This window comes from Notamacropus eugenii, chromosome 1, assembly GCF_028372415.1.
Source record: "Notamacropus eugenii isolate mMacEug1 chromosome 1, mMacEug1.pri_v2, whole genome shotgun sequence".
In the NCBI taxonomy this organism is placed as follows: domain Eukaryota; kingdom Metazoa; phylum Chordata; class Mammalia; order Diprotodontia; family Macropodidae; genus Notamacropus; species Notamacropus eugenii.
This window is the reverse complement of record NC_092872.1, coordinates 501,936,136-501,952,951: the sequence shown is the minus strand read 5'-3', so window position 1 is coordinate 501,952,951 and position 16,816 is coordinate 501,936,136. Positions and strand designations below refer to the sequence as shown.

At 38.4% G+C, this 16,816-nt stretch overlaps 1 protein-coding gene across 1 annotated transcript in view; it reads left to right on the top strand.

Annotated features, from left to right (window-relative positions):
- Positions 1-16,816, top strand: part of CDH4 (cadherin 4) — a 1,168,514-nt gene that overhangs the window by 743,279 nt on the left and 408,419 nt on the right. Inside the window, exon 4 of the mRNA XM_072633380.1 lies at positions 10,944-11,120. Within this exon, the coding sequence (XP_072489481.1) occupies positions 10,944-11,120 (177 nt within the window). The remainder of the gene's footprint in view (positions 1-10,943; positions 11,121-16,816) is intronic.

Below are 16,816 nucleotides of genomic sequence, written 5' to 3'. Positions count from 1 at the left end.
GACTTGGAGTCTGAAAGACCTGAATTCAAATTCTGGCTCAGGTATGAGCTAGGGCAAGCACTTAACAACTTTTTGTATCAGTTTCCTTATCTGTACAATTGGGGTAATAATAGCATCCACTTACAGGTTTGTTGTGAGAACCAAAGGATAGAATTTATGTAAAGTTTAGCCAATTTCCTTATCTGTGAAATCAGTGTAATAAAGCACTTATTTCACAGGGTTATTGTAAGGATCAAATGATAAAGTTAGGTAAAGTACTTTGCAAACTTGAGAGCTCTATACAAATTTTAAATATTATCCATCTCACATAGATAAAGAAGTGTGGTATCCTGAGCTGCCCTCAGCCTCTGTTCAAGTCCTGAACTCTGATACATACTGGTTGTGTGTTGTCATTGAGTTGTTTCAGTTGTGTCTGACTCTCTGTGACCCCATTTGGAGTTCTCTTGGCAAAGATACTGAAGTGGTTTACCATTTCCTTCTCCATCTCATTTTACAGAAGAGGAAACTGAGGCAGACTTAGGTGACTTGCCCAAGGTCACACAACTAGTATGTATTTAGGCTGGATTTGAACTCAGGTCCTCCGGACTCCAGGGTGGGCACTGGACCCACTACACCACCTAGCTGTCCTATGGTCTCTGTAACCCTGGACAAGTCACTTAATCCCTTAGTCCTCCAGGCTATACTCTAAGAATATAAATTCCAGAACGTTGGCAGATCTGCATTGGGAGATGGAGTTTCCGAATTGGCAATTTCCTATCCCAATTGAGTCACACATCTGGGCCAGATTAATCAGTCATAGATGTATTTGTACTGACCAGTATGAAAAAAAGAGAAATTACAAACAACATTTGCTTCCCAGGGGCAGCAATCACATTTTTTTATTTATCTTTCTTTGTTGAATTCCTCTGATTTCCTACTGCCTTGTCTGGAATTCTGCAGATCTTATAAAACCAGTCAAAGCGCCTATTTCCTTCTTACCCAAAGGTGTTTGATGCTGCTTATTAAGTATCTCATATTATCAGTTTATGTAAATTAAAACTGCAGGCTGTTCCATGTCTCAACAAACTTTTGTCTTTTAGTCTTAGAAGTTCTAATGATCATACTGCCAATCATGAAAAATGATAGATTTCACTTGGGACTATTCTGAAGAGTGACTTTCTGCAGTAGTGAAAGCTGATGATTACCTTTTGGGAAAGAAGGGGGTGGAGAAGTGTGGAACAGATTCCTTGAAGCTGACAGAGATTAACATCAACTCACTTTGATTAGGAATAGGTTTAACAAAAAGCAGGTAGAACAATGCTGGCTTGTAATTCCCAAGAGAAGCCACCTTTAAGAAGTCTCCAGAAATTACATGTATTGAGTCACTCAAGTTAATACTCATGTTGCTTTCTTAAGCCATAGTGAATTTCAGAATGCAAAGTACAACAGAAAGTGTGCTGGATTTTGAGCTAGAAGAAGCAGGTTCAAATCTTAGTTCTGACACTACCCATATGACCTTAAGGAAGTGACTTAAATGTCTCATTTGTTAAATGAAGAAGCTGATCTAAATGATCTCTAAGGTTCTTTCTAACTCTATGTCTACGAAGGGGTAGGCATGATTGCCCTCACCTAGTATCAGATGCAAAGATTAGTGATCTTCCATAAGAACTGACAGAGAACTCATTGGCTCTATCCTTTATGAATGGATGGACCATTTTTTTTTTTTTTTTGAAGCTACCTAGGTGGTGTCATAGTGCACAGGGCAACAGGGCTGGAGTCAGGAAAACTCAACTTCCTGAGTTCAAATATGGCCTCATGTGACCCTGGGCAAGTCACTTAACATTGTTTGCCTCAATTTCCTCATATATAAAATGAGTTGGAGAAGGAAATGGCAAATCATTCCAGTATTTTTGTCAAGAAAACCCCAAATGAGTTGCAAAGAGATGACTAAAAAAATGACTGAACAACATTTCTGTGTTCAGTACATATCACTTGGAATTATAGAACTTTAGAGCTGGAATTAATTTTTAATGAATTATAGAAGTCTTCTCCCCACTGCATAGAGCAGATATTTCTTTCATCTGTCCTAAATGTGCCTCCATTAGGTAGTGTGGTGTGTATGTGTTCGTCCTTCATTGCTGAAGACCATGCCATCAGAGAAATGATGACATGACTTGCACTTGACTTTGTTTTGAGTGAGGGAGAGCTGTGCAAGGTCACCAGCCTCACTTCTCCTCCAGAGCCATCTGAATCCAGTGACCAGATATTTATCAGGATGACTGGAGATGACCCAGGATGAGGCAATTGGGGTTAAGTGACTTGCCCAAGGTCACACAGCTAGTGAGTGTCAAGTGTCTGAGGTGAGATTTGAACTTAGGTCCTCCTGACTCCTGCACTGGTGCTTTCTCCACTGCACCACCTAGCTGCCCCAAGGTAGTGTGGTGGAATGGATGGAAAGAGAATTGACCCTGATGTCAGGAAGGCTTCCGTTCAAGTTCCGTATTGGCTATGTGAACATTGACAAATCACAGCCTCTTACTTCCCCTGGACCGCTCTCTAAGTGTGGTACAGCAGACAAATGCTAGTTTTAGAGTCAGAAGACATGCGGTCAAATTACACGTATACAATGACTACCTACGTGATCTTGGATCAGTTGCTGAACTCTCTGGCTTTCAGTCCCCTCATCAATAAAAGGAGGATGATGGACTAGATAACATCTAAGTTCTCTTCCAGCTCTAAAATCTGTCACCATGATAATTCACAAATGAGTTCCTGATCTGCATCCCCAGATCTGCAGCAGCTAGGTGGTGCAATGTAAAGAGTGCCAGCCGTGGAGTCAGGAAGACTGGAGATCAAATTCAGCCTCAGACATTTACTGGTTGTGTGACCCTAGCCTGTTTGCCTCAGTTACCTTATCTGTAAAATAGGGGTAACAATAGCACCTACCTTCCAGGGTTCCTGGAAGAATCCAATGAGATAATAATTCTAAAGCCTGGCACATATAATTGCTATATAAATGTTAATTATTTGTTTGTTTGTTTATTATTATTATCCTTCCAGGGTTGTTACAAAGATCAAATGAGATGGTATTTGTAAAATTCTTAACACAGTCTCTGGCATGTAGTTAGTGGTGGTAGTAGTAGTAGTAGTAGTAGCAGCAGCAGCAGCAGCAGCAGAAACAACAGCAGCAGGTAGTGGGAATTTCCATAATGAGAGTTTTGCAGCAATAAAATCAAAATTCTAGAATAACAACCACCACAAAAAGCCTTCCTGTTTGTATACCTAAGGCCTTCCTCTTAGCTCTAGTACTTAGAGTATCAGTAAATAAGTTTATATCCCCTCTTTCCTGTCTCCTTCATGATGATAGAGAAGCCCTAAAAATGACAGGTTTTTAATAGAGAGAGCACTGGTTTTGGAGTGAGGAAGATGAGTTCTTTTCCCATTTCAGCCACCTGCTTGTTGCATGCCTAACCTTTGCTGGGCCTCAGTTCTTTATGTGTAAAATGAGCAGTTTGAACCAGATAGGCTTTACTGTCTCTAAATGGATGTTCCCATGACCTTTTCAGCTATGTCTTTTGAGCTGTTAAAATTATGCTTCTGTGTGGCCTTGTGTACTTAGTAGGTAGAGTGACAACCAAACTGTAGAGACTATTCACCTGCCCACACTCCATAACGAATCTTTAATCATGAGTAAAAAAGTTCACTGTAGAACAACATTGCGCTTTCTCCAGCTTTAGTGGGAGATCCCAGGTTGTTTGTAGTTCTTTCTTAAGTGTCATGACCTAATGTTTTATGGGTCAATCCCTTTCCATTGTGATATATTCATAGGTGATCATACATGTATGAATAGCATAAATTTATAATGAATCTAATTATTCTTCATGTAGTTACGAAAAAAAGTTGAGTTATCTCCTCTTTCTCTAACACTCTTTCTTTTTTTGAGAAAGGGAGATAATTTAAAACTTGCCCCAGGTCAGTTTTACATTATTCATCCCTTACTTATGAATGATGATGGAGGAGAAATGCCTGAGCTTTTCCCTAATATTGAGAAGTCTCTGCTGACTTCACCTAAAAGTCATGATCAATTACATTCATAATCATACACTCAGAACAGTCCCCCATTACATGCAGAACAAAACCTGGGAGAGGAACATAGCTGCTCTAGTAAAAATAAAATAAAATAAAACTGTATGTCTAATAAGAAGTAGGATGATGGGAAGAGAGTTTAGGAAGTACACAGAGAAATCGCCCTTTGGTTAGGCAAGGAGGAAACTTAACAATAGAGATAACCTGAGGCAGCTGTTCTCTGATTTTTGAAACTGGTACCTCCAGTGGAAGGGGGAGATGGTCATTTCATTGGGGGCGCCAACTGATTCAGTCCACTAGGCTTCATTTCACTAATCACTTGTTTTTCTGAAATTGACGGTGCCAATGCTAAAGTGCTTCTGAATGGGGAGAGTTTCTTATCTTGTTACCAGTATGTAGCTGGGACTAGGTTCTACCACCAAGGGAGTACAGGAAGCCACAAGCTGTGTGCCTTATCGGTCATGCAGGAAACTCAAGGATAATTAAAGAACATCTACCAGGGGAGAAAGTCATCACCTTATGGTATTATAAGCATAACTTATCCAACACTGAGTACAATTGATTAAGACCCAGTAGGGAGAGAGGCCCTGAAGTGAGAAACTTCGTCTAAAGAGCCTTAAGAATGAGAAAAATTCAGCGTGTGTGTTTTTTTTTTCTTTTTTCTTTCTTCTTGCTTGACCACACTTATTGGTTATACGAGAGATTTTTTTTTTTTTTAGGAAAGGAGGTAGAAATTTGAGGGAATAAGAGCAATAATGATGTAAAAAATGATTAGCCCATCAAAGAAGGATTTTTTCCTTGAAGTACAAAGAACAGAACGAAGTTAAGAGGGAAACTCAGACAAAAAAAGCTCTGGAACTAAACTGGAATGTGCAGTTTTAGGACAATCTTTTTTTTCTGTTCTTTGTATTGGGAAATGCTGACATTTAGATGTTTGTCAAGTTCAGAATGACAAAAAAAATACGTCTAAAAAGAGAATGGGTCCTTTTAAGAGCTGGGTAAATGAGGACCTCTTTTCTGGACCTGTAACCGTACATAAGAATTGTAAATTGTTTAGAATGTAATCAATGACAATTTCACTTTTATATTCATATCCCCAGTACCTAGTACAGCACTTGGCACATAGTAGATTTTTTTATTAAATATTTGATATATTTGATCAAAAATCTTATCTACATTAGGACATGGTAGGGGTTCATAAAAATCAAAGAATGACATAGGAGACAATTAGATGCGGTTAGGTTGTTGGACTTGGAGTCAGAAAGACCTGAGTTCAAATCCTGCCTCAGACACTTACTAACTGTATGATCCTGAGCAAGTCACTTATCTCTTTTAGGCTCAATTTCCCCGTCTATAAAGTGAGTATGTTAATAGAATTAAATGAAATAATATGTATAACATACTTGGCAAACTCAATGAACTATGTAATTGTTAGCTGTTTTTATTGTTATTATAATTATCATCTTCATAATTCTTATTAATGTCAGAAATGAGAAAGAGCTTAGAGCTTTATCCCTTAATTTACTAAGTTTCAAAGAGGTGAAATGTCTAAGGACATGTAGCAAATTAATACCAGAAACAAAGCCAGGATTGATGATTAAATTGAGACATAACTCATTTCAATATCCATAAAACTTTTTTATTCCAATTAAGATATTGTACAACCAAAGTCCCTATCAGTATATAAACAGGTTCCCCATTGCTGTATTCATCTGGGATATGTGCAGGAATCTTGGATATCTCAATGGTGGATCACGGTAGGCCAGACTTTTGCTACACACCTCAGGCTATAAATCTTCTTCCATGTTGTCTGTAACTACAACTAGATTTCACCTTATATCATTCTCTTCCATCCATCTTACAGCCAAACCATATCATTCCTTCCACCTTACATAACTGGAATCTAGTTCAGAGATGTTTGGGTACTAGCAGTTTGGTACTTCAAATCTAGGTATGACCTGTTTGTAACTCCCCTTCAGAACCCCCATCATGATTAAGTTCTATGAATTCATATCCTTACCTCACTTCTTTCCTTTCAATATCAGAGAACATTTCCCCTCCAATATCCTAACAAGTTCCACAAGGTCTACTCACCTCTATACCAGTGTTGGCTCACATCCATTCATCCACTCATTTCTACTATTCATGATGGATACTTTCCTCTCCTATCAGAGTTTTGGCAAATTTAGGGATTAAAATTTGCTACAAAATGGAGGAGGTTAGTGAGCACTGCCCAACAAATAATGATGGCCAAGGGACAAACCCTTCAGCCTGGCATTCAAAACCCTCTACTGTCAACTGGGTCTACTCAACATAGTCACTCTTACCTCCCATTACTTTTTATTACAAATTAAGATCAGAAAAATGCTTGGTCAGAAAAAAGCAAATTCAGTCTTATGCCAGTAGGGGAAAGTATTGTCAAGCTGGTGCCTCCTTCTCCACTTTAGGAACAACTCCACCATATGAAAAACAAATCAGGACATTTTCTCACCTGGTTAGTACAGGTGAAACAGTGATACAATTGTACTCTCCAAACCTGCGTGCCTCCCTCTCTGTCTCTGTCTCTCTCTCTTTCTGTCTCTCTCTCTCTGTCTCTGGTTTTCTCTCTCTCTCTTCCCCCATGAGGATGATCAATATTCTACATGTATTCATTATGACTATCACCTTTGTTTGTGAAAACAGAATTTTGTAACAGTCTATACTTCCCAAATGATTTTTTAATTGTTTTTTAAATAAGTTCTTATTGATTTCTTTTGATGTTTTCATATAAACACAGTTTTCCCCAATAACCTTTCCCCTTCCCCCTCCCAGAGAGCCATCCCATAAAACAAATAGTATTTTAAAAAGGAGGACGTAGGAGAGATCAGCACAGCAGATCACTATAATGAAAAGTTCAAGAAACATGTACAATATGCAACTCCTGTGGTCCTCCCACCTCTTCAAAGGGGTAGGTTGAGGGTGTCCTCTCATTCTTCTTCTTTTGAATTAATATGCACATTATTATTTATTGATTATATTTTAGCACTCTGTTATATTGGAGTTCGATTTTAGGTCAGCTGTTCCTTTGTGGCATTTTGAGAAGCAGTAAGTTTCCTCCATATCATGATATTGCCTGAGCAGTATGTTTCCTCCATATGATAATGTTACCATCCCTTGTTGTCCACATTACATTTGTCCACTGAGATATGTAGATATGTACTTTTCTCTTTATGCATCTTTAAAATGTCATTTTAGAGGCCAGAAGAGAGAGAAAGCAAATGACAATGGGCCCTTTGGTACAATGAGCCCTTTTGCTAGATTTTGTTTAAAAATTTAGAAGAGTTCACATGTTAGTCCTATAAAACTGAATTCTAGAGGTATACCAGCTCTCTCTGTGGTCCTAAAGAACAACTCTGAAAGGAGAACAAATATCTTTTCCCTGTTTGCATTGAGCAAACTTTCCATAAAAGTCCAGTGACATTTTTTTTCTGAGCTATTTTCTGAGCCCCAGCTATTGTTTTCTTAATTTTTAAAATCTTACTGAGAATTGCAGAGTTACTGTATTGAGTTTTTTTTCCTTTTTGTTGTGTAAAGGTTATATTCAAATTATTAGCTGTCATTTGCTTGCTTTCCATAAAATTCTGAGCATAGGAATCCAGTGGGGGGAAATCAGCAGGTGTCGTCTGTTGAAAAATATTTTAAAGAGAAAACTGTAAGCATTATTTATAATTAGTGTAATTAGCTTCAGTGTTTATATTGCTTTTCCCGAATGGGCCCAAGATTGTTCCATGTTCAAAGGAATATGATGGTTTTAAAGGGATATTTGTTAATTGTTGACATTGTTTCTCTGCTCTTCTAGAGAAGTTGGTGCATATTTTAGGCAGAAGACTGAGCAGGTCTGGCATTTATTTTCACCAGATTTTGTTATTACATTTGTCTCACAGCTTTAAAATAGTAGCAAATATGTGCAATTTATTTAAACAACACAAGAGAAATTAATGCCATGAGAATTCATCTTTAGCAAATGAAGATAAAGCAGTTCTCTCCTTTCCTATGCAGTTGCATCAAAGCCTTTCTGAGATTCTGAGGAGGAGCTCTCCAGCTTGTGGGTGCTACTGCAGATTCACACTATCAGGAGAGACAAATCAGGGCGTCTCCACCATGTCACTTGCTGAAAGATATTCTATAAAACTGAAGGAGGCACGCCAGGGCGATCAGGCTAATCCTGAAAGCTTTGAGATTTATACTTATTCCAGGATCACTTTTGGTTCAGACTCATTTCTCTCTACACACTCCAGAAAGCAAGAATTGTTTGACTTTGATCTAAGAATCATCTTCTCAGTGACCCACTTGAGTAATAAAAATTAACCCACATCCATTCTCTTAAGCCGATATACCCAGGAAAGAGATGCATTTAGGTCTTTTATGTAAGTTGGAGACGTTCCTGAGGCAAAGAGTCTTCTAAGTTTGGAAAAATCTCCCAAAAGTTCACTCACAGGTTCCTGTACTCTCCTTACTGTGCCCTTTTACAACCAGACCATGAATAATACTACTGGTCATTATTTTAAAATGTCAGTTTTCTTCTACCTCATTCCTGCACACTTATTGCAGTGGCATATTTTTTCTACGGATGTCATGAATCTACATTAGATATGAGTCAATTTAGAAACAGAAAGAGCTCTCAGAACTCAGAGTCCTAATTTCTAATCATATCTCTGTCATTCATTTGTTTTATTACTACAGGAAAGATCTTTTTGCCTCAGTTTCCTCTTCTATTAAAAGATGATAATATCTACCCAACCTACCATATGATCATAAGATCCTAGTGTCATAGGATTATAAATTTAATGTTGCAAGAGACCCCAGATGCCATTGAATTCAACCCTTTCATTTTATGATGGAGAAAATGAGGGATAAAAAGGTTAAGTGACATTTTCATACAGCTATTATGTTAGAATCGGGGTCTTCCTGATTGCAACCCCAGTGATCTTTCCATCTCCCCCATGTTCCCTCTTATCCTAAGGACTGCTGAGAAGATCAAATAAGATAACATGTTTAAAATCATGATGACCATGTATGATGATCATAAATCCTCGGTAAATGGAAGGGGGTATTATTTGATATTCCTCTTCCTTCCCTACTTATCTTTTATTACCAATGAATAACCCCAGCTAATAAATATTTTTGTTGCTCTCATAACTCCATGGTAATGCCCAGAGTCACATCACAGATATTTCCTGGTGCCTTTTGTTCTTACACCATGGCCATTTCTGGCTAGAATGCCTTCTTCTTTACACCTACCTGCAAATTGAGCCCTACTAAATAACAAAGAACACCAATTAAGCAAAAATAATGAGGACAGTCATCATATCTAACAATGTATACAACATTCTGCCACTGTGGTCCCACACTTCTGTGTCAAGAGGAGGGATACTTCATGTGTCCTTTTCAGGTAGTTTTCCCCAAACTCATTGAGGAATGGGTATGATGCTGTAACTTCTGATACATCCCTGGTGGGAAAGGATTTTGTATGTGATTCACTTTTCAGGATTTTCCACTAAAACATCTAACAAGAATATCAAATGCTGTTAGGAAGGCGATTTTCTTGATTCTCATTTGCCTGTAAACATCTTTAAAGCATTTGCCACTCCTTTAAGGTGGAAGATAGTATGCAAAACAGTACAGCTGTAATCTTGTCGAGAAGAGGTGACACTACTTCTAAAATTAGATATGAAAGTTCACAGAAGAGGCTAAAATGTATTTTTTTTTCTTCACTTACTGTAAGGATGTTGGTGATTAATCATTAAGCAATGTCTATTAATCCTACTTTAAAGAGATATTTGTATAATGTCATATTTCCCTAGAAATTAAGGGCACCATGAAGAATGCACAAGTTCAGCTCATTCTTTATAAGCTAGGGGAGGATAATGACCTACGGGAAACCTTTCAGTCCTTTATGCTCTTTAATTAGTAATCACTGTAAATTTTAACATGAAGACTCAGTGAGGGAATCAAAATGAAAATAAATACATCTGAAAGCTTGGATACTAGCTAGGGTGGATATGAATTATCTGGAGAGAATTCTCAAGTGATGCCTCTCTAAAAACATCTATTATTACAATACTTTTTTAGGTGAATTACAGAGGCTATTGTGTTTATGTAGACTTACCACTTCAGCTCTATCTCTTTTTATCTCTGGAACTCTGACTCTAAACTATGAGGATGCTTGGAGCATGGATTTAGAACCAAAATCTAGTTCCAATCCTTTGTTTTATAATGAGGGAAACTGAGACTCAAGAAGATAAAATGACTTCTCTAAAGTTGTATAGGTGGAAAGTAGCAGAGTTAGGTTTTGGACCAAGGTGCTCTGACTCCAAATGTAGTACTCTTAGTGCCATGCTTCTACCATCCATGTTTTTCCTTATCCAGCTTTGCATTTACAAAACAAAACCATTTTCAAACCCTGAACATGTTGGACAGGAGATATGAGGGAAGTGCAGCCATATGTCTAGTGGATTCTTACAAGCTTTTCCCAGTTTAAGCATCTCATCTCCTTTCGAAAGTCTACCTTTGGCATAATGGCCCCTATAAATTCCAGAAAGCTACTTTCTCCATAGTTTTGTCCAATTATATTGATAGCCAGGAAGATAATTATGTGTCATGCCCCTTAATGAAGAAACATTTGATTCAACTTTATGTCAGCTAATAGTACATGGGTTTCCTACATAAAGATTTTTTTTATGGAACTAAGCAATGTCATACAAATAGTGTTAACAAATAATTGGAGCCTACAAGGGTCAGGGTGGGGAATACTTCTTCTGTAGCATTATCTTATAATGGTTTTTTCTCTCCCTTTCTCCCTTCCCCACCCCACAAAAAAAAAAAACACACACACACAGCAAAAAGGGAAGAAGAGTGCATCATTGGAAATTATGCCGCCACCAAATGATATGCTGTTACCATGGCCCCAACATCAGAATTCTAATGGGCTAAGAAGACAAAAGAGGGACTGGGTCATTCCACCAATCAACGTCCCAGAAAATTCCCGTGGTCCTTTCCCACAGCAGCTCGTGAGGGTAAGTGGATTTAAAGAATATATATATTCTGAGAGAAAATAGCCTGGCAGTTCTGGCCAGGAGGTGGAGAGTTCACTTCCAAATGGTGGCTTTCTTTTCAAGCTGTAAGGCAGCACTGATTGGCTTGAACCTAGGTAGAGTGTCTGTGCTTCCTCTCTTTGAAGAAATATTTTTCATCTTTCCAGCAATGTTGTGTCATATGAAGTAGGGGAAAAATCAAAGTAGGAAATGATATCCTTCAAGTCCTTCTGATCAACTAAGCCATGATCATTCTCTCAGGCATCTCTAAACCATTTTAATGGCATATGGAAAAAGTTGCTGGTAGAGTTAGGAATAGAGCCCATGACCTGTGTGTGACCACCCCATATTCTTGGTGCTCACAGTAACCTTTCATGATAACTAAGCTGTTGTTCATTAAAATTGATTATACCTTTGCAGTCATGAGATTACATCACACAAAGAAATGAAGCAAGCATTGAGTGTTTTACTGATGGTTATGTGAATAAAATAGAAGTGTTTGCTGAGCTGGTGTTCTTCATGCCACATACCATGGTGTTTCTTTTCTTGGGGAAAAAATTTATTTTCCATATTTATTTTTCAATAACCAAGTCCATTGACTAGCATTTTCTTCTTCTCTTTGAAGAAAATTGCACTCTAATCTCAACAATAATTTGACAAAATGATGGTGAGGATCCCATTAAGTAATTTCCATCCATTGCGACGAAACTCACCTCACTCTTGAAAACATGGTGCCATGGACTATTACTAATGTGCCATTTCTTTCTTTGTGATGATTAGACACTTTTTTTGTTTCTTATTCCTTTCAACTTGGAAAGATGAAGTTGAGTGTTTAAAATCCAGAGACAGACACAAAGAAAGGCAAATAACTTTTGAATATGTTCTTTCCTCCTCCCCAAAATGTTATCTAAATATCTAACTTCATATCCAATAGAATTATTCTGTGGTGTTAACCAAAAATCTTAAATATAATTGAGCTAAAAAGGATGATTGCCACTAATACAGTGCTATGCAATATCAAAAGTTTCAGTAATTAAATGCAATGTAATACTGTGCTTTGGATATAAAAGTTATGCTACTGACCCTGTAGGACTCTGAACTGTCTTCTGGCTAGCTCCTGACCATGCTGCCTATGTTCTCTGGCCATACCCTTTGTCTCCTAACCAGAACTTTAGAACTTTATCATGGGATGATAGCTCTGTTATTTATGTTTTCCGTGGCTTGACTAGAACTAGGCTTCAATGCCATCTCTACATCATACTGCTGGGCAACTCTACCCTGCCCACTTCACCATTATTGACTATCTTCCCCCATTAAAATGTGAACTCCTTGAAGACAGGAACTGTTTGTTTGCTTATATTTTTTATCCCTAGTGTTTAGCATATTGCCTCACGTATAAGTGTTTAGTAAGTGTTCTATCTATCTACTATTTATCTATGGTGATTATACCTAGGAGTCAGAGAACCTGGATTCAAATCCTGCCTTTGATGTCTAATACTAATATAAATACTACTATTTGCTACTACTGCTACAACTAATAATAAGCTAGCATTTATATGACCCCTATGTGCTAGCCATTGAGCTAAGCATCATATAAAAAACAATCTCATTTGATCCTCGCAAGAACCTTGGAAGATAAGTGCTCTTATTATCTCCATTTTGCAGCTGTGAAAACCTTGCTGCTGTCTATATGATTTTGTTCAAAGTCTCTGAATCTCCCTGGGTCTCAGGTTTTTCTTAAGTAAAATGTGGGAACTGGACTAGATGACATGATAGATCCCTTTCAGTTCTAAATCTATGATCCATCCACAACCATCTTGCCCTGTTCCCAAGTTTAATAGATGACCACAGTTAAGGATACTGTTGTAGAAAGGGAGTTTTTCCTTTTAGAATCATAATAGACTGCACAGAAGCAGATAATACCTAAGCAATTTGTTTACTAACTAGGCCCTGAGATGGAGAGGAGCACACCGGGTGTGTGTGTGTGTGTGTGTGTGTGTGTGCGCTAGGAAGAAGCCAGCCATCTGATAGCTTCTACTTTATTTGTCTTTTGTAACCAGGTGCCAAATCTTTCTTTCTCTAAAAGTGAGTTGTGTTGTTAACAACACACATTTATTAAACATCTATGTGCCCAGGCAATATGCTAGGTGCTACAGAGACAAAGACAAAAGTGTAACATCCCAGTCCTCTGTTGTGTTCTAACAGGAGAAACAACATGTACATGTATAAATTAATGTGGAATACATGAAAAGCAAAGACAAAGTAATGGTGAAGGGAATCAATGAAAGTCTTATGTAGGAGATGTCTCTCCCTCATAGTGAGCTAAGTTCTCTAAATTTTGGCACTTTAGCAAAAGTCCCAGTTATCTAGCTCTAGTTATGCCCTGCCCATCAAAGGTGTTAGCTATGTTCTGATCAGTTGGATTGACCAACCTTGGTCATCATCTGAGAAAGCTAAAAAAAGCAATACGTAGAGTGCTGTATCTAGAGCCAGGAAGACCTGAGTTCAGAAGTGACATCAGACACTTACTAGCTGCGTGACCCTTGCAAATCACTCAATCTCTATCTGCTTCTTTTTCTGCATCTATAAAATGGGGATAATGACCACCCAGGGTGATTGTGAGGACATAAATTAGATATTTGCAATCTCTTTGCAAACTTTAAAGCATTATTTGAATGTTACTTAGATGATGATGTTGAAGAACTGTGGTTTCCTTTCCTCCAAATAGGAGCAAAAGGATGCCAAGGATGGAGAGAGTCAGGTTAGTAGATGAAAAATGGGAAGGAAAACCCTTGGACAAAACCCCATCCTATATTTTATAGAGCCATAGGTTCATATGCTTCAATATTATTTTATTCTCCAGCTATTGCTGGCTGCTGGTTGACTAGGGAGAAAAATATAGGCTGTTATTTTCTGACCAATTCTCCTCCATCAGAAGGAGGATGGGAAAAAAACAGGACAAAGGAAATCCTAGCTTTACTTCACATTAAAGCATTGATGATTCTCAACCTTGCATTGTAGTCTAAGGCTCCCAAACAGAAAACATATTCAACTTTCTGTTGAAATTTAGCCATTGCTAAATCTTTCCATAGTTTGAGATCATCAAACACTTAAATTTCTGTTTTAGGACGCATTACATGATTTTATTACTTATCTAATCAGATACAGAAAAAAAAAATCAAACCAAATCTTATAAACTATTGACAAGTGACAGTGAGAACCTTAGAAGCTAACCGTTCACTGCTGAACTTCATTTCTTTATGCTGTCTGTGCTGTTGACATTTCCAAACAGAAAACATAGATGAGGAGGGGCATTGTGGGAAAGAAGTATTTTCCCAGAAGTCAGTAATAGTATGTGGATGGAGGAATCAGAGATGGCAGTTACACAATGCTGAGAAACTATTATCATAAGCATGAAACTTCCCTGTGGTGGCTGGTTCTTCTTATATTTTTATGTTTTATGATGTTTTTCTGCTTCAGAGCCCATTTGTCATCTGAAGACTTGGGTCCCCTGACCCACACGATTGCCCCTATCGTGAGGGCTGCCTGAATGTCAGCATGAGCCTAGGGTTTATCAGTTACATTTTGCTCTGTAATGGGCTGTGAGAAGAGGAAGAGGGATGAGAATGAAGGTTCAAAGATGAGAACTGTGTGCTTATTTCCATCCTCCTAATCTTCACACTGCCCCATGGTGGGGGGGTTGGAATGCTGGGGCGGGGAAGAGGTGTTAACTGCCTGATAGATCTGGGTGAACAGTTCTGATCTGATTTCAAATGCTCCTGAACGTTGGGTGGAGAATTGGGCTCCCATCTGTTCCTGCACTGGAGTAGGTACAGCACATGAAAGTACACAGCATTGGACTGAGCTGTGGAGAAAATTTGTGCCAGCGAATTTCTGGTGGATGGGCTTCTAAAGCTTTTCAAACCAATAATAATGCAGGCATCCTGATCGTTCCTTGCCTCCTTTCATCAGAAGACTAGTCTCTGAGCCAGGAGTTCTTTTGGATATGTCTAGTAAATGGGAATTGGCATGCCCATTATGCCTCCATTGAAGAAGACTTGTAGTTTTGAAATGAAGCTCAGAGTTGCATCAGAACACAGGGGTATTTGTGTGTACCCATACATTCCTTTTGTGTGTCTCTTTTCCAGTTCTGCTTCTGGACCCCTATGTTGTATGGCGCACAGTGAGTTTGTATGGGGAACAGGAGAGCAACAAGGAAGGGGCTTGTGCTCTCCCATTCCTGCTTTTCATTGTAAGAGAGAGAGAGAGAAAGAGAGGAACATTCCATTTCATGGAAGCTGATTAGTTACTTGTCAGTATTTGGGGCAAGGTTGTTCCTGAAAGAAGTCTAAATCATGGCAAATATGAATGCATCTTAATGGGAATGTGGAGCTGAAAACAGCCCTACGAAGTTCAGCTGGGATCAGCTGCAATTCTCTGCTCGTTAAAGCATTTCATTCTGATAAAATATGTTAAATGAAAAATGGAGGGGAGGAGAACAGAATCTTTTCCCCCAAACCTTGGTTAATTACAGGCTTTTTCCTTCTAAGGAACATCATGGCTGCTCATATACAGTTGCTCAGCCATGCATAGGGAATGAAAAACATATTTGCAATGAAGAAGGCATCCAAAACAGAAAATAACCACTCAGTTTAGGCTGGTTTCTGAGCAGCCAGCCGGAACAGTGGCACAAAATGTTTAAGCTTTTTTCTTTTTGGCATTTGTGCTTCTGAAATTAAACTGGGATATAAACTACATGGGAAATGGGGGGAAAATAAGTAAAAACTGAATGCTGGAAATGCCACTGAGAATTCCCAGTTCCTTCACTGGATATTCAAGAATTCCCAAACTTCAGAACTCGACTGGGAGCTCAGATGTCATCTAGCAGCCCAACCTACTTCCCAAGTCAAGAATTATTTCTACGCTGTATTTAACAGAATGGTCATTCAAGAGAAAACTGGGTGGAGAATCTATATGGGTCTACCAGGGAAATGAGAGAATGGTAAGAGGAGAGGACCAAATCAAGTTTAGCAGATTATCTGCACTGACCCTTAACCCCTAAAAACCGCAAAGCAAAGACCATTCTGGTGAATTATGTTTTCTGAACCCATAGATAAGACAGTGTTTAAGGCTTTGAAAAGTGGTTTGCATTTCCAGTGTAGTGGTTACAACTTCTATAATGAGATGACTGATAGAATATCAATGATTCCATTGTAACAGCAAAATATTTAAACCTTTCCTTGTGTTTGTGCTTCTGAAATTAAACCAATATCTAAATTAAGTTTTACTTCTCTTAAAGCAGAAAGGTAGGGGACAACTAGGACTGAATATTGTATACATAGTCGGAAGTTGTCTCCTTCATTGTCTGCGTAATTGTTTTGTTTTCTCACAAGGGAGGGTTAAGTTTGAAGGGGTGGATAGGAAATGACTGTGACGTAAAGACAAGAGGCGTCAATAAAAAGGATTTTTAAAATTGAAAGAGATAGTAAGAAAATGAAAACCAATGTGGCAGAATGGAGTAAATGCCAGAACCTGAGTCAGAATAATCTAGATTCAGATCTCACCTCTGGCAAATACTGACCTCTCTGGCTTCTTTAAGTCTGAAATAAAATCCCACTTAGGCAACTGGCTGCTACAGTAGAGTACTGGGCCTAGAGTCAGGAAGACCTGAGTTCATA